Source organism: Colius striatus, chromosome 10, assembly GCF_028858725.1.
Source record: "Colius striatus isolate bColStr4 chromosome 10, bColStr4.1.hap1, whole genome shotgun sequence".
Classification (NCBI taxonomy): Eukaryota; Metazoa; Chordata; class Aves; order Coliiformes; family Coliidae; genus Colius; species Colius striatus.
Genome location: NC_084768.1, coordinates 19,817,550 through 19,844,269, shown reverse-complemented (window position 1 = coordinate 19,844,269; position 26,720 = coordinate 19,817,550). Strand labels below are relative to the sequence as shown.

The following is a 26,720-nucleotide window of genomic DNA, read 5'->3' as shown; positions in this document are numbered from 1 at the left end:
GGAGGGCTGGCTGTCAGCCTGCTGCCACGGGGACAAGCTTGGAGATGCTCACTGCTCCTACTCAGCACGTTGCTGGGTCTCCTAGCCCACAGCTGCCGGGTCAAAAGGAACACCCCCTTTTCCCCTGAAGCCCCATCCCTGTGCTCTGCAGCCAGTGTTAATGCTGCCACTGCGCAGAGCCTGTGGTGGGCTGGCTTGAGTTGAGGAACAGCTTTTGGGAATGGCTTGTCTGGGCCCAGGCCACACTGTTGGCCTTGTCTGAGTAGGCCTTGCTACGCCATCACCTCCTCTGGTGTGCCCTCAGAACAATCAACAGTAGTAGTTACTTCAGTCACCCCATTTCTCAATAATCACAAACACCGTTTTTCTGGACGTGGTCTCAGCTGTTGATTTTTGTCATCTCTGCTCAGAGCAGGTTGGGGTAGCGGCGCTGGGAAAGCAGCCGCGGCTGGTTTGGTTGAGGGGTGGCAGCAAGCTGGGGAGAGAGATGGAGTAAAGAGAGACTGAGATAAGGGAGGGTTGTATCACTGAAATCTGACTTGCTCAGGATGCAGCCACAAGCAGCCCTCCCTTGTCATTTCCCTCCAACATCATCACCACCACCTCCAACTCCCCTCCCCCATCACTGTCCTCCCTTGTTTTATATCCTTACACATCAAAGTCTGGTATCATCCCCTGCATCCCCCTGGCCCTGGCAGATCTTCCTGTAGTCTGACATCACCCTCAAAAGCCAGAAGCCACCTTAGCCCTATCCAACGACACCCCAGGATGATGCTCTCACCTGAGAGACTTGGACAGGGTTGAAGAGGGGGACTGTCCCCACTGGTGGGAGAGATCCATGGGACCCAATCTGTAAAGGGTAAAGGGAAGAAAAAAACAACCTGAGCAGCTACCTCCTAGTTTCAGAGCCACCCCAAGCACAGAGGTGTCCTGGACCCTCTGCATCACACACAATTACATGTCCCTCCTCTCCTCACCTGCTCTCCAGCTGACTGTCCACCATCCATGTCACACGAGCGTTTCATCTCAATCGACGCTGGAGTAAGAGGAAATGTGTTTTCACCTTGCATTTCTCCTGGGGCATCCAATCAAAAAAAACCTCTTGAGGAACAGATTCCAGAATGCTGACAGGGAGAGCCAGGAGAGGACTCGTATGGCATTTACCTGGGTTTCTGGAGGGACACTGAGCTGAAGGGCTTGTCCTGGCTGTGAGGGGATCATCAGGTGGGGAGGGTGATGCCTTGTTCTGAAACCACATTCACGCCTTTAGAGCAGAAACTCCTTGCATGGTGAGAAGACCACTGCACCAGATACCACATTACATTTTTGGGGTTACCACTCCACACCCATCCTGCTGGAGAGGCCTCCCCTCCCTCGCTTCATCTCCTGAGAGTTTTGGAAAAGTATCCCCACATTTTCTGCTCCAGGACTGGAGGTAATTCTCAACTAGGAGGAAATTTCCAGGGGAGGATCTCACCCCAGAATTTGCCTGCAAGCCTACATCAGCCTGCAGCTGGGGATGTGACTTAGCCAGGACTGGAGTAACCACACATGGCTGCTTCCCCTCCTCTGCCGCACTTCAGTGAAAGAGGTCTTCCTTCCCTTCAGCACCTAAAACCTGCCCAAGCAGTGCTGCTCGCAGCTTCTGCTTTCTGCTCTAGTAGAGGACAAGCAATCCCTGCAGAGTCTGCCCAGTGTTTGGAGGACTGGATCAAACAGGCTTTATAAATTTACAATTATTATTAATCAAGGATTTGCTCCCAGGCAAAAAAGGCTCCTGGTTCCTCTCAGTCCCCACGCAGAGTGGCTACAGCCATGAAGAGCTGTGTGAAGGCACAGCTCAGCCACCTGCATAAGGACAAATAGGGAGAAATAGGGAGCGAAGGGGAAGTTGTGTCACCTGTCCCCGTGGCTGTAACCCTGGGTGACACCTGAGGACAGGACAGCTTCTCATCCCCTACCTGCCGTCCCAGCATGGATGAGTCTGGAGCTGTCTCAGATGTATCTCTGGAAGATGTCTCCTTGGTAGGCTTTGACCGAAACCAGCCAAACCACCTGAATCCAGAGCTCTGGGAGACGGAGGTTGTCAAAGAAAATGGGTGAGGAGGGGATGATGCCACAGCCACCCAGATGCCCCTTGCGCCAGTTGCCAGCAGGCACCATTTTGCAGGTGTAGGCAGGGTGGGCATCGGGACAGGCAAGCTCAGAGCATGAGCCCTCATGTTGGCTCTGGCATGCTCACCTTATCCTCACTTGGCTTCACCACTTCTGCTGCTGATAGCTCTTCATCAGCATCCTCAGCTGTGCTCTCTGAGGAAGGTCGTCTGTCATCTTCCAAGGAGATGGTGGAGCTCTGTGAGATGGTCCGAGCTCTCGCGTTTAACTCCTCCTGGTGTGGGAGATCAGAGCTGCCACATGGTGTGTCTGAGAGGAGCCACCCCAGGCCTCATCAGAGCATCCCTGGGACCCTTCCATGCCAGGCATAACAGCTAGCACGCCTAGGGACCCCTGTGTCCCTTCCAGCAGGCAGAAGGGAGGGACAGCAGCCACAGTGGGTGCAGCAGACAGTCCCAGAAACGGGAGGCTGGAGAGGGTAATCCATGAGGTCTCCAAAGGGATAGCCAGCTCCATGATGGGGGCTTCCCCATGCAAGTTAAAGGTATGGAAGGATGATAGAATCATTTCCACCAGAAAAGACCTTTGAGATTGTCAAAGTCCAACCGCTCACCTCACGCTGCCAAGCCCACCACCAGCTAACCCGTGTCCCTCAGCACCTCAGCTACGGGTGTGTTCAAACATCTTCAGGGATGGGGACTCCACTACCTCCCTGGGCAGCCTGTTGCAACACTTAACAGCCCTCTCAGTGGAAAAGCCAAAATAAGCCAGTGAGTTGCAGATCCCCCTGGCTCCACAACATGATCGTCTCCTTGACCCTCTGACTCACCTGCTCTGCTGGGAGGGATGGCTGCACCTCCCCAGGGGACAGCAGGGCACTCTGGGGCTCCCCACATTCTCCTGTGGAGCAAAGGGAAGTACTCAGGGTTTGGCTCCTGCCACGTCAGAGGTATTTCATCAATGCTTCCACCAGCCAACCGCAGAGCAAGGCCGAGTGGCCAAGATGTTCTCCCAAGAGATGCACAAGGCCATTCTGGTACCTCTCCATGCCCCACAGGGCCGCGGAGGAAGCCACGAGGCTGTGCTGGTGCATCTAAAATCCTGCCTTGCGCTGCCAGATGTGGAGCTGGTTTTCCCATGCAGCAGCAGCACTGCCACCAGTCTGCAGCTCCCCTCCTTCCCTGTTTTGGGCAAGGCCTTAGACTGAAGACCCACCTGCCCAGGGTGGCTGGCAGTGGTGTGCTTGGTTTGCATGCACAGCACCAGGGCAAGTACGGCTCCACATTTGTGGGGAGAAACAAGCCTGGGGCACTGACCTGGCACTGCCTGTGGAGGGGGCCCAGCAAAAACCCCTTCCAGAGGGGTGGCTGTGCCTGGTCTAAGCACAGGGGGCTGTGGCTCGTGGCCAACGTTGGGCAGCGGCAACGCAGCCAGCTGAGCGGGCGCCTGTGGCTGGAGAGACACGTCCTGGTGTGAGCTGGATCCCTGGTGTAGCATAGGCTGGTACCACTGGTATCCCTCACTCTGGGTAAGCTCATGGCCAGGATCTCTATCTGCAAAAAAATAAAAACCCGAACAACCTCCACACCTCAGGAGCTTACTCTGGGATTGGTAATTTCCCCAGGCTGTTGCACAGAATGCTCCCCTTTTCCCCCCACATCAGTAGGAGTCGGGGGGTGGGGGGGAGGTGAGGAGAGACCCGGAGAGTGATGCAGCAGTGGAGACCTCACAGAGGCTTCAAGGAAGGTGGGCTTCGAAAGGCATGGAGGGAAAAACCTCCTAGGAACACCCCTGGGGTCGCAAACAATGTCAGCAGGGGAATGCTATGGAAGCAAAGGAACCAAGCAGGAACAGCACACGCCCAGAAGTTCAGAGGAGCCCGGGGCCTCTGGCCTTTTCTTCCACCCCTGCTGCACACCCTGAGCAGGAAAGAAAATTCACCAGGAGGCTGCAGTCTTCATTCCTGCTCCACAGGGGTGCCTGTGTGTGGATGAGTTTCCTGCTTTAGGCAGATTTCTTCAGGGCTGTGGTTTGGGTTTTTTTTTGTTTGAAAGGCAGGCTGAGCAAATGGGGTTTGTTCTATTTAACACACAGGGCTCTGTGTGATGTTAGACACAGTGCTGGCAGCACGGGTGTCCCACGTGGGTCCCAGGTGCGTGTCCTGCTTGTGCCAGCTCTGCAGGCTCTGGCCAGAAACACACTGGGCACTGGGGAATTTCCCTTCTGCAGCCACGAGACACAGCCAAGCAGGACCCAGATCCCGTGGGTCTGAGCCTGAGAACAGATTATGGCAGCTCTTGGATGCAGTGCTACAAAAGTCACCGCTTTGCCTGCCGGCATCGCCTCCAGCCTGCACAGGGTTGGCTTCAGAGTCAGGAGCTGCTCCCCCACGGCCTGGAGATCCACAGGGAGGAGGATGGATGCCCAACTCCATGCTGCCTGGGCAAATCCAGCCAGAAAAGGTCAGGGAGAAGAGCCCAGGCTGTAAGGACGGAGAGGGAATTTGCTCTCATGGAGCATGATGTGAGTTACAGCTTTCCAAGATGGATGAATTCAGGACCAAGCCAGTTTTCTCTGCATGCAGTTCCCTCAAATGGTGGCTCTGGATGGCTTTTCTCCATTAACAAAAGGGGCATGTGTCAGTAAATTGAGCTGCAGACAAGACCACATGGACCAGACCTGGCCGCTCAAGAGAAGCCATCTCATCATACCTGCAACTCCTCCAGGATGATCATAGCCTCAACCCTGATAGCAACAGAAGGCAATCAGGATTGATGATCCTTTTTACAGCTTGGTAGAGCTCTTTGAAAAGGAATTTGGCAGCAGCAGGGAACACTGCACAGCCGGGAAAGGAAAGCTCTCCAGTCCTTCCCTTGACAGCCATCAGTCCCTCAGACTCATGTCCCTCAGAATCATGTCCCTCAGCTTGCTGTCTCTTGGCTCTCTGGGTGGACTGTGGCTGGAGGGGCTTCTTGGGGTCACCAGAGCAACAAAAGAGGCAGTGAGGAAGGGGAAGTGCTGGGGCTTCAACAGGCATGCTGCAGCCCAGCATGCAGGGACACACTCCTTCTCGACCTTTTGCTCTGAAAGAGTGAAATCTCCTTTGTTCAGCTCCAATTTGCATCCTCCAATTTGCATCCTCCAATTTGCAGAGCTGCCTGGGAAATGGGGCCCTTTCCCCCAGGGCTCACTCAGGAGGTACTTGCTTCATCCAGCCACCCACCTCCAGCCTCCCTTCTCCAACCACACCCACAGTGACTCCTGAAAGCTGCAGTAATTGGGCCCAGTTACTCAGACTTCATATAGAGGGCACGAATATTAAGCTTTCTGCAGCCCAGCCCTGGTGGTCCCATGCCAAAGGGATGCATGCAGGCAGGAGCAAAATTGAGCTGAGAGGATGTAAGGAGCAAGGAGCAGCTGCTGAGTGATGCTCTGGAAGCAAGGATCTGCCTCCCAGCATGTGCAGAGAAGCCCACTGCAGCAATTGCAACATGCTGCTTGTGTTTTTTTACCTGGCATTGATGCAGCATCCCAGGAGAGCCCTGGCTGAGCAGGTGCCACCTCTGGAGGGAGGTTGTCTTCCACCTGGAAGAGTCAGAGGGAAAATGTGATAAAACAGATGGAAAAAGGATGACACAGGGCAAAGACTAAGAGAACTACAAAACTAATGTAAAGGAAAAGATGTTGCTCATGGGGCTGGGGCTTATGACCCACCTCAGGCTGTGGGAGCCCAGGTTACAGGTGAGACTCATGCCAGCATGGTCACAGCTCCTTCCAGCAAGGGAAGGAGGCTGCAGCACCACTAGCTGAGAGCAGGCAGAAGGGGAAACTGGAAACAGGAAAGGGCATAAAACGAAAAACAGACATGAAACCTGAACAAAGAGCATTAATCCAAGGGCCAGACCGCAGTTAAGGGACCCGAGAGCACACATCTGCAAGGTGATGCCCCACCAGTGTCCTCTGAAACATCCTCACTGTAAGACGAGCTCATCATTCACCCACCAGTCCCTGACTGCCCTCCTTGAGCCAAGACAAGTATCATTTTCATAGAATCACAGAGTGGTGGGGGCTGGAAGGGACCTCTAGAGACCATCCAGTCCAATGCCCTGCTAAAGCACGTCCCCCTCCATCAAGTCACGCAGGAACATGTCCACATGGGTTTGGAAACCCCCAGAGAAGGAGACTCCACACCCTCCCTGGGCAGCCTGTGCCAGGGTTCCTCACCCTTACAAACACAGTTTTGTTCCATGTGAGCTCTCATCACTCACAGCTTTGGGTGTTGCAAGCCCCTTGCTCCCACTTGGCTAACAACAGCCCTTGAAGTTTTGTACTCATCTCCTCGGATTCAGGGCAGAGAGGGAAGATGGTCCCACAGCCAAAGCCCAGCAGAGATGTGCTGCTCCTTACCTCCCACTGCTGGCAGCAGGCTCGGAGCTGTACCAGCCAGTCGGGCTCCAGCGTTGGGTTCTGCTCTGGCATCTCCAGGAGCAGGGGGTCCGAGAGCTTGAGCCGCTCAGCTAGCTGTAGAATCAGGGGGGCAATGGGGCTGGGCATGCCCCTCAGCTCCACCGGGAGACAGAGCAGAGACAGACCAGCCCTCGCAGCAATTGCACAGAGCCAGGCACACAGGCCAAGGGGGGAACAGCACCAAAGTTGAGCTTCTTCGTAACACAGTAACACCAGCGTCTGGTACAAGATTTATTCCCTCTCCTGCATTGCTAGAGAGGTGCTGGCTCATCCCATGCCCCACAGAGAGCCTCCCAGCAGGGCTACCTCAGGCACCTCCACAGAGATGTCAAAGTACCCCATGTCAAAGATGTGAAGAGCATCAGAGAGGCAAGTAACTATTACTATCCTTTTTTCCTCCGTAATCCCACTTGACAGGCAGCTTGGGACACCAGCAGATTTGCAGGACACCCCACCAGGAGGCCTGGAAACAGCTCAGCTCCCAGGGCTACGCCTCACCCCTTACCTACCCTACCAGGATGGAGGGGAGCTGATAGGCTTTGAACTAAGGGCTCACCCGACCATTTCCTCACATGGCTTTGCAACAAGAGTTACCAGCAAGAGAACAACAGCAGGGCTGGGAGGGACCCTCTGAGGTTGCCTGATCTATCCACCAACGCTGAAGAAAATCCTATGTGCCCACTCCAGCCTGTGTTTGTCTGATTTGCACTTACAAATCTCCAAGGAGAAGACTTCACAGCCTCTCAGGCCTGTCTTGATACTTAACATCCTTAGAGCTAAAGAGTTTTTTCTCCATATCTGAGTGAAATCATCCCTGCTGCAAATTAAGCCTCTTGACTCCTGCTCCTGCGGAAACTGTAGGGACAGTCAGGCACCATCTCCTGAAGAGCAGCCTCCTGCCTGTCAGAGGGCGATTATCACATCCCCTTATACCCTTTCCTCTGCCAGCCTATCTTGCCTGGAAAAAAAAATAACCCAAGGCCTTCTTTAGAGGTCATTTTCTCCTCAATCTCTTATCATCCCCACTCTCCTCTTCTGCACTTGCTCCAATTTGGCTCTGCCTCTGAGTGCAGTGTCTCAAACAGGTCACAGGGCCCCAGTCAAAACCCCCGAGACCCCAGCACGGGGATTATCACCTCCCTGTCTCTCACATGCTGTTCTTGCTCTCACAGCACAGGATAACGTTGCTGGGGGTTTTTTTGCAACAGCATCCTGTATGTTGCTGCTCAGTATGTTTTCCATGCTCTGTGTCCCTCTCTGTACTATTGCTGCTGTGTGTTTAATTTCTGATGCAAGAGGGGTTTGTGCCACTCTGGCTGCAGCCATCTCAATGATCCAGGGCTCCAGCTACTGGCAACAGAGGTCTTCTGGGGTGACCATGCCACCAGCCCATGGTGAGGTGGAGGGCTCCCTGCAGAGCCCAATCCCAGTCTGGAGAAATTGCTTAGACACTGGTCCAGTTTTAAGACATCTAGATGAGGAGAAATGACACTCAAAGCATCACTCTTCATCTGAGTCTTCACTGAATTTTCTCTTGCTGCTGTCAACCCACTTCTTGTTGATTTATCAAGGTCCCTCCTGCTCCTTCACACTCATTTATGTTCTACCCTTTGCTAGGAGGCTGCCACATCAAGGGCCATCAAAAGATATCCAAAGGTGACTTTAGAGCTCAGCCACACAGGTCTCAGCTGTTCCCCCCACACCAGTCCTCCTCATCCTATTCCCAAAAGCTTTTAAAACATAAAGTCCAAAGCAACACAAAACACACTTCCCAGCTCTGGGACGTTACAGCAAGCTACAACCCACACAGCCAGAGCCCAGCTGGGGACAGGGACTGGCCACAGAGATTGGAGTAACCCAGCACCCAGTCAGGAGCTTGCACTGCCTACAGACCCACTGTCCCACCTCTCTGCAAACACACGTCTGTTCATCCTAAATCAATCTCAGGAAAGAGGAAATTGTAAGCATGATTTCTCCTAAATGGGGAGAATGTTTAATCCAAAAACTAATGTGCACTTTGATCCAATATTAATGAACCAGCACCTGGCTGTGTACCGTCCCCAGCTTCAAAAGAGGGTCAGTCTTAATCAAACACTAATGTGTATCATAATTTGTAACACAGTCTAAAACATCAAAGACAGGAGTGTCTACGAATGCACTAGTTTTTCAGATGAAAGTGTTTTCTCCCAGGAGAAGCATTATCCCCAGCAGAACGGCAGATCTGAGAGGCTGTTGACAGTAAATAGGCTTCAATGATGTGATGGGGGGCTGTGCAAGCCAAGTTTTGGGTGGTCTCTGCAGCATCTGCTTTAGACAGGCATCCTTGCTGTCCCCATCTCACAACACTGCAGCTTTTACCTCCTTTCCAAGGGAAAAGGGCTACAAACAGCCTCAGCGCTGTCCCTGGGGATGTGTTTGGAGCAGACAGACCCATTCTCCTGAGAGCTCAACCTGCCTGAGGGCCCTGGGACACTTTGCTTCACTCCTCCCTGCCCTAGTGCCCCACTCATGAAGTAAAGGAGTTGGATTCACTGCTACAAGCTGGGGCACACTCCTATGCACTTTCACCCCAAAAAGAGCCCCTGGCAGGTAAATAGAACTGTGGGATGATGCAGTGGAGCACTCACACTTCAGCTTCTTAAGTCTGTGCTATTTAGAAGTTCAAAATGGCTCTTCAGAATAATAATAATTGATTCCAAATAACTGTTCCTACTGGCCAGTCTTGTTTTCTACTCTAAATCCATCAGTATCAGACATGCCACGGAGGCTTGGCTTTGCTGTACTCAGCATACACTAGGCAGCAAATTCTTGGGGGTACTACTCAGAGCTGCCACAGGAAACCCTGAGGATGCTCGCCTCCACCCTAAGCCCTGAACAAGATGCTCTGCCAAGGACATGGGGGGATACAAGACTCACCTTCATCACTTGCTGGGCCAGGACAGGGTGGGTGGCTGGATCCTGGCCCAGGAGCACAGTGGCTATGTGCTCACAGTATTGCAGGGCCTGGGCTGGGAGTCCATAGTCAGCCAAGCGAGAGGCGTAGAGGAGCTTGTACACCTTGGGAGAGGGAAACAGAGCAGTCGTAAGTGAGAAAGGAGATGCCTGTGGGTCCCCTCTGCCATGGAACACCATCACAGAAAGATTCAGAGCACCCTAGTTCATGGGTGTCATCAACCAGAGGTCACCTGCGACTTGGGGGCACCCCCACCCATCCCCATGAGGCCATGGCCTTGCTGCCCAAACCACAGCACTGTTGCAAGGCCAGCCCAGCCCAGCCCAGAGGGAGCAGCTGGGCGGTGAGGTCAGGACAGCCCATCATCTGCACCCATCCCCCATTCTGTGCAGCACCAGAGAAAAAAGCCAGACAGCATGAAGGCAACCAGACCTCAGCAAGCACTGATGAAACACACCATGCCCCAAAATCTGCTCAAAGCCCTGCCCTGGAGGAGCCCTTCAGCGAAGGCAGCCTCTTCATCCCTCCCAACGCCCACTGAAGGGACAAGCCTTGGAAAAAAGCCTGAATCCCTGGCTTCAGGGGGATGGATGCATGTTTTAGGGCAGGTCTGAGCTGCTGCACCAGCTGTGCCTGTGCATCTCTGCTACCTGGAAGGGGAGCTGGAATGATTCAGGCTGTTGTAGCTGCTGGCAGTACTCTAAGATTTCCGTCCGCTGTATGGCCTCTGTCCTGGCAAACTGGGCAAACGCCTGGCTGCAGAGGAGAGGGGCAGGTTCAGCAAGCAGGACCAGAGCTCTATCCCCAGACAGCCCTACACAGAGTCACAGCTCCACTGTGCCAGCCTGCTGCTGGAGAGTCCCAGAGCAAAGCACACATTAAGAGCAGGAAAACCCCACCAATAGGGGTTGTTTTTGCATGAAGGTGACGACCTGGGGATGGGGAGAAGGTGAGACAGGTCGTTCTGGCACGAGCCCTGGCTACTGGGCTTGCTCACCGGTGGCTGCTGCCCAGCAGGGCCATGCGGTCTGCCTTCGCCCTGAAGTAACTGAAAGGAACGTCTGCCATCAGGTAGCAGAAGTGAGCTGCTTCAACTGCTCCCTTGCCAGCTGGATGGGAGGAAAACAACAAATGCTTAGTCCTAGGGGAGAGGTTACCATGTGGTCAGAGTTGCTTTGAAGGCCCCCAAGCTCACGTGAAAACCCAGACCCAGCTGCCCCAACTTTTCTTCTCTGTCCCTGCAGACCTCGACCTCTCCCTTCTCCTGTTTTTAATCCATTTTCCCCAATTGCTGCTTCTGAATCAGGAGGGGATTTCAGTCTAGTGGTAGGGCCAGGGGAGCCCAAGCATAGTCCAGCTCCAGCTCTGCAAGGTGCCATAATTGACATGAAATCCCTAAAAGCCTCCACCATCAGGAGCAAGTCTCAGTCCCAGCAGTAACAGGTGCCCTGCCAGGGTCCAGTTGCTCTGGATGTCAGGCCCAAGCCCGATTCACCTGCCCAGACCAGGGGCAGCAGGGTCCATCAGGGCTTCATCCCTGCCACTGCACAGGCCCTGCAGCTCCAGGGGTGCAGGCATACACACCCCATCTCAGCACCAATGTACATCCACGCCAGCGTGGGTGTGTACGAGGATATCACAGGGGTTCACCCTCTGTGACAAGATCATAACTGCTCACAGTGGCCTTGGCTCACCCAAAGTATCTCCCATGGTGATGACGGCTCTGTGGTTCAGGTCCATGTCTCCCACCTTGTTGGACAACATGGCAGCCAGGTGGGGCCTCCAGTCTCCCCATGCAGCATCCCCACAGCACTGGAGAGAGAGAGCCAAGGTGAGGAGAGAGGTCACTACACAGTGAGTGTCACAGGCAGGTAACAGCACAGGGACAGACATGCCAGCGACAGCCTCTTGCTCACAGACCAGTGCAGCCTGAGGGATCCTTCCCGACATGAGCTGGAAGAGGGTCTGCAGGGGGTCATTGGTGGCCAGTGTGCTGGTGAACCTGTGAGGAGAGAGCAGAGGTAGAGCTGCTGTGCCAGGACCCCAAACCTTTGTTCACTGCCAAGAGTACATCCCAAATGCCCCAGGAAAACAGTGTCCCAGGAAAGGATCATCAGCGACCAGACTGATCACAGAATCACAGAACAGTCAGGGTTGGAAGGGACCTCCAGAGATCATTCAGCCCACATCCCTGCTAAAGCAGGTTCCCCTCGTTCAGGTCACACAGGAACATGTCCAGGGGGGTTTGGAAACCTCCAGAGAAGGAACCTCCACATCCTCCCTGGGCAGCCTGTGCCAGGGCTCCCCACCTTCGCAGCAAGGAAGTTTCTCCTCATGTTCAAGTGGAACTTCCTGTGTTCCAGCTTGTTCCTATTTACCCCTTGTCCTGTCACTGGGCACTACAGAAAAAAAAGGATGGCCCCATCCTCTCAACACCCACTCTTTAGGTATTTATAAGCACTGATAAAGTCTTCCCCCTCAGCCTTTTCTTCTCCAGGCTGAACAGCCCCAGGTCCTGCAGCCTTTCCTCATAAGAGAGATGTTCCAGTCCCATAATCATCAATAATCTGCCAGAACAGTCAAGTCTCCAGGACAACACTGGATAAAACCTTCTTGAAAGGACACATATTGCACGAAGCAGAAAATTTCTGCTTCACTGTCCCTGAAGTGATCAACCCAATCCAGAGTAAGCACATTAATTTCACAAGAAAACATTGATATGAGTGGGATGAACAGCTCAGATCAAGATGGATCACAGTGAGGATGGCTCAGCTCCTCCTACTCCACTATGGCTGCTTTTGCTAGGGCAGCAAGGGCAAAGCCAAAGACTCAGAATAAATCCACCCCACACCTCTAGGGAACGGCTTGCTTTCTTCTTTCCAGCCTCCTCTTGGCTTCTCCTGTCCATTAGGAAGCCTGAAGGACTCATGCCCATCTGGATGGATGCTCCCTCTCCCTTTTGTCCCCTCTGTCCATCTAAAATCAATGCTCTTTTTTTTCCATGCATGGAGACTGAAGGCATCCAAAGGGACTGTAGCCTTGGCAAAGCCAGTTAAAGCATTATACCTTGGCTTTAGCTTCTCCAACTTACCCAGTGAGCACCCAGCTGTAGGTCCGGGGGTCCATCTTGCTGGAGAGGAAGAGGGCATGGCCCCACAGATGGTTTCTCATGGCCCAGACCAGAGCATCCTGTAGCCACAGTGGAGAAAGAGGGTTTGCACTAACTCTGTTTCCTGTCCTCCACTGCCAGGGGACCCTCTGCTCCTACAGCTCAAAGAGCCCAAATAACTGCTCTGGCTTTAGTACCCTCAAAAAAACATCTTTTGCATTAACAAAGGCCTTTTATCCTTGAACTTTCCACAACAAGATTCATGACCATCATAGCAATATTATCTATCCTGGATTTCCAGGTCTGTGCTGCCTGTTAGCTCCCAATGCCACAGCTGTGGAATTCCAGCCTGGGCACCCAAGAGTCTCTGCATCCAACTCTCCTCACTTGTGCCTTTGATATCCCTTGAGATCATATAGCTGCAATTAAGCCTGCAGTGCTAATAAAAGCCTCTGCATCTTGTCTTCACTCAGGCCCAGTCCCAGAGGTGGGAAATCACTGCTATAAGCAGTATTATACAAACAGCTTGAAGTGTTGCCACCATAACCACAAGGCATGTCTAAACCACCCTTGCTTTTAAAACCTGAAGAGGCCAAATAGGCCAAGAACAAAAGTCAGCCCTATGTCCTGGATCCCACTCACTACTTACTTTCTTCCTCCCGTAGTAGAGGAGTTTGGTGAACTTCTCTACAATCTGTGCCTGTGTCTCCACGACAGGAGGGACCTCCCCTGTGATGAGGTCCAGTGTCCCTGGCTGATGTGACATCCACTCCTCATCCGTTAGGCCAGTCAGGTTTGCCGCGGGGCTCTGTCTCTTGTACTTCTGGCACCTGCAGTCTTGCATCAGCAGCTCAGCTGTGTCTGAGCCCACCATGGACTGCAGAAGGGAAGGCAAAAAGCACAGGCCATGGAGGCTGTGAAGGCTGACTGCACTTCCAGATCAGCACCCTTACACTCTTATCCTTGTCTGAGCACACCATCCCAACAGGACCAGCCTTGGCCACCAGCACACAATCTTTGATAACAAAGGACTCAGCACAACTAGCAACACCTTCACAGCACTTGCTCTGAATATCTTGTTCATCTGCTTCCAACAAGCAGTCACAGTTTAGATTGGGTGGCTACTGTTGGGTTAAGGAAATAATGCCTTTTTAAGCATCAATGCTGGCTCCTTGGTGAAGGTGGCACCAGCCCCTTTCAGAGCTGCTATAGCACTGGGTTGTTTGTAGCTTGCAAAGATGAAGAGTCATCAAGTCCAACCACTCACCTCACACTGTGCAGCCCACCACTAAGGCATGGCCCTCAGCACCTCAGCTACACAACTTTCAATATGCCCAGGGATGGGGACTCCACCACCTCCCTGAGCAGCCTAGGACAGTGTCTCACATCCCTCTCAGGGAAAAAGTTCTTCCCAGTCTCCAATCTAAACCTCCCCTGGTGCAACTTGAGGTCATTTCCTCTTGTCCTGTCACTCGTTACTTGGGAGAAGTGAATGACCGCCACACCGTGCTACAACCTCCTGTCAGGCAGTTGTAGAATGATCATGTCTCCCCTCAGCCTCTTTTTCTCCAGACTAAACACCCCCAGCTACTCCTCATCAAGACTTGTGCTCCAGATCCTTCACCAGACTTGTTGTCCATCCCAGGACACACTCCAGCACCTCTCGTAATGAGAGACCCAAGAAAGACATTGTCTCACTTCTAAGATCAAAAAAGCCATTCCCTTCCCATGGGACATCTACCCCATTCTGCCGGCAGAGGAGGACCAGGAGTTTCCAGAGAAGAGCTGAATCTCTGCCTCTCTGTGTTGAGAGATCACAGCTTGTGGCTATCTTCTGCTGGCAAAATGTCATCACATCCACCTTGTGCAGATCTTCCCTAAAGCAACAAAGAAAGGCATCAAAAGATTCCCAAGGCCAAGCAATCTAAGGCATTGTTCAGACTGAAAGCATCCCCAAGTTCACTGATGGGAATATCAAAGATTCCAAGTGAGAGACAGAGAATATTCCCAGTGTCATCAACCACATACCACTCTGCTTAAATTTTATCCTTATTATGACTCTTGGCAGACTTCTGAGGTCCAGGAATGCAGAGGGTATCGCAAACCCTCCTGATGTTTTCATCCACTCACCTGCAAAGAACCTCAGTTTTGCTTAGCTACACTGCAGTTACAGTTGGGGATACCCAAGGCTCTAGGAGCAGGCACACACAGAGCCAGTGTCTTTGATTAACTGGCACAGTGCAGGGAGAAAGACACGCTTGTGACCACATAAACCCTTTGGGTCTGAAACAAGCAGAATCCTTTAAGCTGTGTGCAAACCAGACAGAACTGCTGTCTTGCAATTAAAAAACAATCTTGAAAAGCTGGAAAGAAAAGGTGGAAAGAAAAGCCAAGGGAGAGGGATCAAGGAGGGAGACACTGATCCTGACTCAATCCCACCAACATAAGGATTACTCCTAGTAATCTGCAGGTCTTCTAACCCAGCTTCCAGACACACACAACTATTGCTCAGTACCTGGTTCCCCTCCTTCTTGTACACTGTTTTTCTGTCCCTGCTTTGGTTCTGAGTGATGAGAGGACATGCTGGTGTAACCAGCGCCAGCCTAATGCAATGCACCATGATTCATCTCCAGGCTCACCCTGGATGAAGGTGCACAGAGTCTGACCTTGCCCTGCTCAACAGTCTCAGGGGATAAAAACCTTAGGAAAAGCTAAACCACAGGTTGACCCAGGGCTTTAGATATCCAAAGAGATCTCCCAGAAATCAGTTTTCTAGGACATGAATAAAAAATAAGGTCAGACATACAAACTACACCAAACCCACACCCACATCTCCCACAATCCAAACCAACCCACACACACAGAGGCTGGGCTCCCAAACTGAACCCAGACTTGGCCTTTACAAATATCTCCTAAAACCATAGGAACACCAAAATTTTCCTTGAGCACATGTCTGCTCCCAAATGAGAGGTGCTGCCAGGCCAGCTGTGCCAGCACAGCCAGGAGGACACAGCTCCCAGACCTGTCCCTGTAGCATACCTGGCCAGGGGCCCTGGGAAGCTCTGTAGCTCCTCCAGCTCTTCCGTGTCATGAAGGATTACCTAAAAAACAAGAGCAGCACCTGGACTCCAGCAACCAGGCCAGCCCCACCTGGGCTAGCTGAAAATCAGTGCCTTGACCCAGGGCTCAACAGTGCTGGTGAACCCATTCTCTGGGTTCATCTTAAGATAACCCAGAGCATATACCCTGAATCATCACATGGACACCCGTTCTAAGGTCCATGAAAATAACATCTATTGAGATGGCATCTGCCTCCTTTGGGAGGCAAAGCAGGAGGAGGAATTGGTGTGGTAGGCTCGGGAGATGAATACAGCCTCCCTGTCAGAACACCTCAGAAAGGTGAGCAGATTTGTCCTTCAGAGGGGCATGGACCTCCTCTGTCCCTGTCAGAGGGGATGGCTGTGAACAGGTTATGGACAACAGGAGGGTTATGGAGCTGAAGGAGCAGTCCAAAGGCTGAAAGTGATGCCCAGCCACGCGTTAGTACAATGCAGACTCAAGAGGTCATGTGGGCTGGAAATGAGATGGCAGCAGGGAGTGGGAAAGTAGCTAAGGAGGCTGTTTGGGTGATGAATGATGTTTGCAGCACTCATGGCCAAAGGGGCTGCTATAGGGAGGGAAACAAAGACAATCTGAGATACCTCCAGGCTGTGTAGCTCAACATGGGCTTGTTGACCCTCAGCAGGGTGTTGAGGACACACCAACACCAGCTGGCCTCCAGCTCCAAAGCATACTACCACATGTGGCAGTGGGAACTTGTGGGGTACCACTGGGGCTGGGGTGGATACCAAAGGCCCCCCTGCAATGACACAGGCCACTATTAGTCCCCTCACCTGCACCTCACATCACCTCCACTACAGACGACATGACCAGGTCTCAACCTGGGCCCTGACTTAGGCAACCCTCCATGCAAGAACCATCCCCAAAAGCAGAAGGCAAATGGCAGCTCCTGCATCCACCAGGACAGATCCACCAGCCTGTGCACCCACTCCACAGCCCCCCAGTCATGCCTTGTACCTGCACAACCTCTCCCAGGAAAGGGCCAAGCTTCAAGACAGCAGATATCATAACACTAGCCATTTATTTACTTGCACTCCCCTAATCAGAGGGGTCAAGGGTCCCATCATCCCTCACCTTCTGCCAGGCTCCAGGTCCCCGAAAGCACAGGGTCATAGTGGTCGGCACTGTCGTGGATGTACTGGCTGAGCTCGTAACTGCTGGAGCTGAGCCCTGACTCACGGTACTGCTGGAGCAGGCTGGGCTGGCCCAGGGGCTGTGAGCAGGGGGCAACACACAAACCTGCCTGAGAAGCTAGAGACAGACACTTTTCTGCTCCTGGGTATTGGGACAGGCTCTGCTGCCCCACAGGAGTGGCCAGCAGGAAGAACACAGCTGATTCCCATCTGAGCACATCACTCTTCAGCATCTTACATGGCACATACCCTGCTCATATCCAATAGCTTTTAAAATAGTTTACATCAGCCATTGGTCTAGCCCAACACAGGCTCCCCAGCACAGTCAGACGGTGCTTGTGAATCAAAAGAAAAGCTCTGCCCAAGAGCAAAGCCATCACAGTAACTTTGATCTACTCATTTGCTCTTCAGAATGATTGAGGCACCAGTATGATGGAGCAGGACCTGGTGGACACAGCTGACAATAACAAAAAGCTTTTGGCTAACTAGGGAGGGTGCAGGAGAGCATCCCATCAACCCTGGATTTCTATCCTGCTCTTGGCCCTGTGAGAGGTGCCTGGGGGGACAACAGCCCAGCAGAGAGAGTTCATAAATATTATTAGTCCGCTATAAATCCCCAGAGATTGTTAAGCATCTAATGCAACACAGCAAAACAGCTCTTTTCTCCTCAGTCTCCTGCCCAGCTGAAGGAGGGACACAGATTCTTTCCCAAATCTCTAGGAGATCCTCAGTCTTTTTGTCCCATACCTTTGCCCATCTCTGGGTTACCTCTTGGGACTGGCCACCAGCCTCCCCTAAATCACTGCTGAGGGTTTCTCCTCCTGCCTGCTCGGGCCAGGCAGCTGAGACGTATCTCTCCTCATAGGAGTTGTAGGTCTGTGTCCTGCAGACAGGAGCAAAGGGAGAGACGCTGAAGGTCAGAGATTTTGGGACCAGCCACAAAGCTTCTAATTTTGCAGCAGATGGTTGCCCCAGGTGATGTCCAGACTTGTCATCCTTACCTGTCGTGCCCCAGATGGGTCGTGGCCAGGTTGGGGTGGTAACCCCTGTAGTAGTGCTGGTCCTTGTAATTGATACTCCTGCTGTAAGGCTCTCTCTGTCTCAGGTCTAGAGAGGGAATAAAGATTTAGCATTGCCCCTCAAGAGCAACAAGCTATAGTGAAGTTGCAAAAGAAAAGCAGTGAGACAGGGAATTTGCCATACACACTCCATTTGCTTACAAATTAGCCCAACACATTGGAGGTATGATAAAGCCCTGTACATGTTTGCCAGCGCAGCACTGTCCTCTTCCCTCCCTCCCCTTTTCTTCAGCTGAGGAACTCCAGAAACAGCAAAAATGAGGCCCTGTCCACTCTGATCACACAGCATCATCAACATAGAGTTCGGCCTGCAGCTGGGAATGACGCAGGTTTTTAGCCATGGAGATCAAGGTCAAACATTCCCTTGGGTGCATCTTGTTCCTGCTCATGTTTCCCAAATGCAAACCGAGGGCAGTGCTGCACGAGAACAGCACCAGCAGCCTGGGAGTATAGGCAGGAGAAAGCCCTGGAGACATGCAAGCCCTGAGAGAAGAACTCAACCTGGAGAAAACATCTCCTCTACTCCTGCAAGTTGCCTCTCTCCTCAGACACCAAGGATAAGCCTGTACCTCTGTCATCCTGCCAGGCCACGGGCTGCCATGGTCTTTGGTATGTGTAGCTATAGCTGGCTGCTGGATACTGCCAGTGTGGGTCTTCATATCCTTGCCTGAAACACAGCACAATATAATTCATCTGAGAAAGCGAGGTACTACTGCAGGTTCTGGATCACATCTAGGGTTAGACTTGTGCCCCAGATGAGACTTCTGGAGGCAGAAAGGGTGATGGAAATAAAGCCAGTGCCCTTCCCAGGTAACTCATTCAGCATCAAGGCCAGAAACTGGTCCAGCATCCTGTCTGGAAGGAGCAGCATGGGGTTTGGATACTTTCCCATCCCTACCTGTGCGAAAGCTGGGCACTGCAGCTTCAAGTGATGCCCAATTTCATCTAAATGGTATGGACTTGCATGGGGATCAAATTTCACCCACATTTTAGGAGAGATCCCCAAAAGCAGCTTCTCTGTCATGCTCTGAAGTTGCCATGCCCACCACATAGCTCAGCAGGTCCCCCCCCAGTGCTGGAGCCCAGACCAAGGCAGCTATCCAGCACTCATAGACCTGAACCTTTCACAATTTACGGCACAATTTGGTCAGCCCCATGCAACACCCCCTTCCCCAGTGCAGCGACCAAACACCTCAGCACAAAACTCTGCATCATCCTTACCATCACTCACTGACAGCAGTAACTCAGGCAAATCAACCCAAATTTGCTCAAAGCTCTTTTTCAGTGCCAAGAGCATCCTCTAGCCCACATTTTATCCTTCCACCCTCTGCTGTTTCAGCAGCTGAGCTAGCAAGCTCCCTTTTGCTCCTGTATTACTGTTATATTTTTATTGTTCACCTTGCACTTAGTAAAAAAGAACTGCATTTAATCAAGCCTTCATGAAAAATGCACCTCAGAACCAAGAGGAAGCCTGTAAAATAGCAGCTGCAAAAGTCACCATTGTAAGAAGAAACTGAAGCTGCAACTGCTAGGCAGCCTTGAATATAGAAGCTCCTGGTTGCTTTAATACCTGGACATCACCTAATCATATTCTGTCTCTTCGAGGCTGCTCACCTATGCAGTTACAAGGGCATGCCCTGTGTCACCAGCCCAGGACAGCAGTGAAAGGGGTTTAAGGAGGTTTACAAGGAGCGGGGCGGGGGGGGGGGGTGGTTCAGTAGAAGCATCACAAATTTGGACAGCTCTCACCTGGAGTACGGCCTTTTGGAGTAGCTGCTCTCATAGTACTCAGCCCAGGAAGCTGGTCTGCTGGTGTCCCTCTGGAGATGGTGGCCCTCACCCCAGGGGTGGCTGAGGAGCTGGTCTCCGTCCCAGGAGCGGAGGAACTGTTGTGGAGGGGCATGGTGGGCCCCCCTCCGGGCTGTCTGCCTCTCCCAGGGCTGCTGTGGCTGGGCAGGGGTCCAGGGGTCCATCCCAAGCTTGTCAGTGAGATCCTCTTGTTTTGAGGTAGGAGGGGAGGTTAAGCCCCAAATAACTTTAGTGGCCTGCAAGCAATAAGTCACAGCACAGCTGATCAGCAGATTTTCATGCCTCTTAAAGGCCCTCGACAAAGCCTGTTGCCACCTACTTACCTGCTTTTAAGAGTCTGCTGGAAACCCAGCACCCTTTCCAAAATGCCCAGAGGTTAAGGAAAAGCCATCTCCACATCTGCCTAAACTCACCTTAAAACATCAGGATGAAATGGTCCATTTTTGAAAGTAACAGGCATCCAGCTCTTCCCAGAGCAAGAGGTAGCATCCTCCTGCACCTCCAAAAGCAAAACAACACCACTTACAGCCTTCCCAAGCAGGAGAGAAATCAGCTTTAACTGTGCAACAAGGCCATGAAATCCCATTTCATTGGTATTGTTCATCTAGAGATGGTGACTCCACTATCTCTCTGGGCAGCCCGTTCCAATGCTTAACAATCCCCTCCATGAAAAAGTTCTTCCTAATGTCCAATTTAAACTTCCCCTGGTGCAACTTGAACCCATTTCCTCCTGTCATTCATTACTGGAGAGAAAAGGTTGACCTCCATATCATAACTCCCTTTCAGGCAGTTACTGTAGAGAGTGATCACATCTCCTCTCAGCCTCCTCTTCTCTGCAATAAACACCTCCAGCTCTCTCAGCCACTCCTCGTCAGACTTGTGCTCCAGACCCTTCACCAGCTTTGTTGCCTGTCTCTGGACATGCCCCAGCACCTCAATGTCCTTCTTGCAGTGAGGGGCCCAGAACTGGACACAGTATTCAAGTACTGAGTACAAGCACTTCCTTGGTCCTGCTGGTCACAGGCTGGTACAGGTGTTGATACAAGCCAGGATGCCACTGGCCTTCTTGGCCACCTGGGCACACTGCTGGCTCATATTCAGCCAGCTGTCAGTCGACATTCCCAAGTCCTTTTCTACCAGACAGCTTAGAAGCCCCTCTGCCCCAAGCCTGTAGCACTGAATGGAGTTGTTGTGGCCCAAGTGCAGGACCTTGGCACTTGGTCTTGTTGAACCCCACATGATTGGCCTTGGCCCATTGCTGCAGCCTGTCCAGGTCCCTCTGAAGAGCCTTCCTGCCCTCAAGCAGGTCTGTGCACCTGCCCAGTTTGGTGTCATCAGCAAATTTACTGTGGGTGCACTTGATCCCCTCACCCAGATTATTGACAAAGATGTTAAACAGAACAGGCCCCAGCACTGAGCCCTGGAGAACACCACTGGTGACCAGCCAACAGCTGGATTTAAATCCATTCACCACCACTCTCTGGGGCCTGGCCATCAGCCAGTTTTACACCCATTGCAGAGCAGTTCCATCCAAGCCATGGGCAACCAGTTTCTCCAGGATGATGCTGTGGGAGCATGTCGAAGGCTTTACTGAAGTCCTGGAAGACCACATGAACAGCCTTTCCCTCATCCACTAAGCAAGTTATCTTGTCATAGAAGATCAGATTGGTCAAACAGGACCTGCCCTTCATAAAGCCATATTGGCCAGGCCTGAACCCTGGGTTATCCTGTGTGTGCCTCAGGATGGTGTTCAGGATGATCGGCTCCATAACCTTTCCCAGGTCAGGCTGACAGACCTTACTTATAACAGTCCCATGCAGAAAATGAAACCTTAAGGGTGAAGGTCCAGCTGCTGAGGGGGATGCCACCCTCAAGCCCCTTATGTCTCCTCTTGCTGCATCAGTACCCAAACTGCCCCTCATTAACCTCACCAACTTGGCCAGATGCCCTCTGAACCACTTGTCACCCCTCTCACACCCAAAGTTTAAGGCATTTTGGTGGTTATTACAGGCCTGGGAGGGGGACACACTCAGGTCTGAACAGAGGCAGCTCATTTTGTCCCCCTTCTAGGTGAAATCAGGGTTAAATCTTTGCTTTAACTAGTCCCTAGGCCCAAGTATACAGACATTCATCATTTTGGTCCCCCTAATTTTGGGCCAGGGGTTCCCAGCACCACCCCCTCCCCACCACGGCAGCCGCACACACCTGCTCGGAGGCCGCTGGGGCCCTTCTTCTGTTCCTCAACTGCCACTGCCAAAGTCCACTGCCACATAGGCTGCTGGCTGTGGGCAAAGGCCACCTCCACTCCCCGGCCCCGAGCCAGCTCCCTCAGCTCCCAGAGGACAAGCTGTACTCATTTTTGCACACCTCAATGTCACCTTCCCCATCACTTGTTCCTCCTCTCACCCTGGAGGTGGGTCACACAGTCCTCCACGTACAAAAAAGAGCCAGATTTTTCTCCTATGGGTGTTTGGGGCTTTTTTTTTTAATGTCACGTGTATCTTTCTCTACACATCCTCACTTCCTAAATAATAACAGGTAAAACCTGCTGAGCTCTTGATTTAACCTTGACCCAGCCACTGCTCAAGCAAACAATATCCATTCCACTAGCCATTGCCTGGGGTAGAATTTGAGCAGGATAGAGCCAGGATCTACCCCAGCATTCCTTCATCTAAATCCTTATAAGTGAGGATTCCTGCCTGAGGATTCTTGCCTGGAGACTCTCTCTCAAACTCCCCCAGGCACGTTAAATACCAAAAAAGAGTAATTAAGGCAACTGGCATCATAGAAAACTGCAGTAAAAGTTAGATGTTTAAGAGCCAGCATCATCCACTCAGCAGCCTAGCAACATGCCATCCTCTCTCCCTTCATCAGCGAAAGCACACATGGTTTCATAACCCTCAAAGCCTCCATTTGCTAAGCGTAAGCTGCCAAATTTCAGCCCAGGGGCAGCACAGAGGAACAGGAGATGACCAGCAGAAAAAGATCTTCCCCCTCCCCCTTTTCCCCCCCCCCATATCCTCACAGTCTTGACTTCCCCTGATAAATGTCCTCCAAGTTGCCTCCATCATCATACTGTGATAGTGGTTGATTTGGAATTTGCAGGCAGGGTCATATTCATGGCACCACAGTCACACTGTCAGGTAAAATGTTGGAAGATTAGATATATTATGGCTTCAGCACTTGAAGTTTCCACCCTACTGGAAGAATAAGTTTTCCCTGGTGATCCTGAGAAATAAGCACTCAGTCTCTGCAGAATCCAAGGTTTCATATAGAAAAATATCCTTAGCACCCAGTCACACTCAGAGCCAAATGGAAGAAACACAAGCCAGGGAAGCACTGTCATCATGCTTTGGCAGAATGAGATTAAACATCTTCTACTCATTTCCCTGCTGCCATTCAAAACTTTGGGAGTCTTTAAACAAAGCAAAAGGTCTGTTATGGACAGGTCAGGTCTTCTAGGAACACTAGAAAAGATGCCTACAGTCCATAAGCATCCTACTTCAATATATAAATATATAAATGTATAAATATATAAATGTGTATATATAGATCTCATACTTCCATTTGGCTGCTGTTTAACAATTTTAGGTTTCTAGCCAAGAGGTGACTGCTGAATGTTTCCAATCTGTTTTCTAGCAACCACACAAATTTGTACTGAAAATGTGAAGGATTCAACCAGCATTGCGTGAAGAGGCTGAGAGCAGTCTCAGATTCTCAGGCTGCTGCTGCCAAGCTAGACCTGGGAGATGTGGGTCATGAGGGAAACTCAGAAACTTGACTTAGTTAAAAGCATGTGCAATTCGTGATGCTTGTGTTTGAGATGAGTGGAAATGCTGTTTGGGTTTGTGCTAGGGAAGGAGATGTAAGAAATGCTGTCAGCAACATCAAGCTTCAAGCAAAAGTGGCTTAAATTGGACAGCTAGGGAACATCAATTTAAACCAAAAAGCAGAAAAGTGCATTGGAAGAGGAGAGTGCCAGGGGAAGGAGCTAGGTGAAGGAGGAAACCAGAGAGATAAAAAAGACCAGATGGGCTAGAAAAAGGGAAAGAAAAGGGTAACTACATTACTTCTAGCCAAGAAATTTATCTTTTAAAAGGATTCTTGGCTTTCTTGGAAAGCCAAGCTTTGTGCCACAGGACTTCCATGTAGCTTACAGGACTGCTGTAAGCAGGCAGCAGATGCCACAGATAGCATATGTCAGATCGAGCTGAAGGGACAGCAATATCTCTTTAAAAAAAATCATACTTCTCTGCTTTAAAAGGTTTCACTGCTGTTGTCACAGTAACAAGATTAGGTGGAAAACATTTTTCTTCATGCCCTCAGGGTGTTTGCACAGCATGTTGGGGCTCTGCTCACAGACAGCCCCGGATGCTCGGGCCATTCTTCCTCACACCAAACCCGACTGCTGAGAATAATTGGCAAAGCCTCATCAGAAATCTTTGTAACCTAAGAGGAGAAATCCAGGTGGCTTCGGTACCTGAAGCTATTTTTAGGTGATTTATGTTGTTTCTAATTGGTTCCGAGATGAGATTATTTTTTTTAAGTGGCATCAATAGGAAGCTTTGTTCCTCCCTGAGCTTTAGCCCTCTAGAAATGAGACAGATATCTATACACACACTTTTTTTTTTTTTTTTTTTTTGTGGAGATGTCTTAAGCATCATGTCACAGAACAAAGGAGTTTTAAAGGGCTGGCTACAGTCAAGAGAGAAAATTTAAACCAGCTTGTCTCTCATCACATCTGCACATCAGAAATGCAAGTTGTACATGAGCTCTATAAGCTCATTTTAAATATCCTTTAGAGTGAAAACATCAGCCTTGCACAGGTTGCCAGCGTTCCAGACATTTGACAGCATATTACATGGCACACATAGAACAAGAAAATTAAAACCACCCAGGAGCTCAGGTTCGCAGGTACACTGGGCACCTGCACCCCATCCTCAGTCAGTCTCAATGGCAGCTAATTAACTCCTTAGCTTGATCCCTCCTGCCAGGCTTACAGGGAAGGAGTGGTATGAGCCTCTGCTCCTGCTGGAGGTGATATGTGGGGCCTTCCCAGGCCAGGGATATATCCACAGAAGGAAGGTGGTGGCTACCAAAGCAGCTGAGATGTCTCTGCTCCCACCTATAGCAGCTGCCTCAGCACCATCAAGTGGATTTGATCCAGCCAGCATGGAACCACCACACTATTTCCCCTGGCCCATGGCTGTGCTTACATTTTGACCAATGGTTTTTCACCTTTCTTCCCCACATTAGGGGTTTCCAGCTTCCAGAGACTGAGCCAATCCTCCCACCACCTCCACACACACAGAGTCACACTCAGTGACATCCACATATTATTTTTTCTGAGGCTTAGGCAATGTTAATTGCATTCCAGAGGCATTCAGCATGCAGCTTTTTACACCCTACCTCCTATTCCGTGAAGAAACAGAGCTGCAAAAAACTATTATTTGTGAAAATTAAAGTGTGTCTACACAGAATTCCCAGTCCATCAGCACTGGAAAGGTAACTTCAGCCTTCTGCATGAGCTCCTCTTACAAAACAAGCCCCAAAGAACTATGAAGTCTTTGCCTTCATTCCCATTTTATCCAAACTTGCTTTCATTCCCATTTTATCCAAACCACCGAACTCTTGGCTGCAAAAGCCGAGTCCTTGCTACTTGTATCCCACATCCCTAAAGGAAAGTCTGGGCTGCTCCTCCATCCCATCATTGGAGGCTCTGTCCTGGCTCTCTCACCTGGCTCAACCCACCACGGGAAGGGATTGTGATGCACAAGGGCCAGGAGAGATGCTAGCACTAAACCCGACTGCACTGAGGAGGTCAGAGAGCTTTCAGTATTCAGATCCTCTTGTTTTCCTGTGCAACACCCCTTATGTTTTCCCAGCCATAAAATTGATGTTTATCTCGCCTCTAACTGCCTTACAGAGATCATTACACATTGCAAATTCAACCATTTGCAGATAAAACAAGCATGAGCAGCCTGGAAACTGTCACACCGCCCCGTCGCATTGCCAAGCGTTACAACCTTTAAGCTGAAAATTAACATATAAAACCAAGAGGCCTGGAAATATTTGCCAGTCAAATGCAGAAGACCAAGCAGAGGTAATTATTCCACCCACCCCACACCAGCCCCTGCTCATCCAGGAATAAGTAATTTTTAAGTGAGACAAATTCTGAAGCTATTCTTGTGGAATTAAGCAAAAGAAAAGAAAAACACAAGAGGAGATTATTCTTGTCTATAATCACCTTGCTGTAATGGAATGTCCCTCTGGATCTGTGTCTCCTGGAAGATATTAAGGGGACAGAAGACAAAGAGGGGGATGCAGATGTCAAAACAAGCCCCAGAAGAAACACCAGCAACTATAACTGCTGCATCTCACAGTGTGTGTGCCATGAGCAAGCAGGGGAGGGATGCTGAGCTTGTCCAGATCAGAACATGCTGCCAGGACAACCTGCCCTACTTGTGCTGATGCCTTCCGATTTCCACCTCCTCCCACACACCTACAACCTCCTTGAATGGTGGCCACAGAGAGAACAATCTGGACACAGACCCTTTCCCAGGATCTTCAGCAAGTGCCAGAGCAAGGAAAGCTGACTGCTTGGAAATCCTCAGCCCTGAGATATTCAAGGATGTCCTTTTGAAAAGATTGCCATCTTGTGTCTTTTCAGACACATTGGTTGCCTTCCTATTTGAGACCATGGGTCTCATTCAGGAGCTTTATTACGTACAATCAGGGACAATAAAGACCCTTGACAGTTACAGATGGTTTCACTGTGTCCTGTTCTTAGTGCTACCTTGTAAAGTTGGACAGTAATGTTTCTCTCATTTTTTTTCATCTCAATTTATGACTCTTCTACCATGAAAAGCCACTTACACTGCCACAGTTACACATACCGTATCCTTCAAGGCCAGTAAATCACAGTCCCAAGTCAT

At 51.0% G+C, this 26,720-nt stretch overlaps 1 protein-coding gene across 1 annotated transcript; it reads right to left on the bottom strand.

The window, feature by feature from the left end:
- Positions 1-406: 406 nt before the first annotated feature.
- SEC16B (SEC16 homolog B, endoplasmic reticulum export factor) lies at positions 407-26,720 on the bottom strand. The gene is given in 28 exon segments (XM_062004356.1): positions 407-475; positions 782-850; positions 978-1,075; positions 1,165-1,246; positions 1,962-2,069; positions 2,243-2,389; positions 2,945-3,015; positions 3,432-3,664; positions 4,369-4,409; positions 5,339-5,345; positions 5,663-5,700; positions 6,523-6,636; positions 9,499-9,639; positions 10,186-10,291; positions 10,533-10,644; positions 11,230-11,347; positions 11,456-11,537; positions 12,627-12,724; positions 13,294-13,521; positions 14,386-14,521; positions 15,684-15,745; positions 16,346-16,503; positions 16,839-16,977; positions 17,666-17,780; positions 17,899-18,004; positions 18,546-18,643; positions 19,726-19,862; positions 26,682-26,720. Coding segments are annotated over 28 exon segments (2,952 nt in total).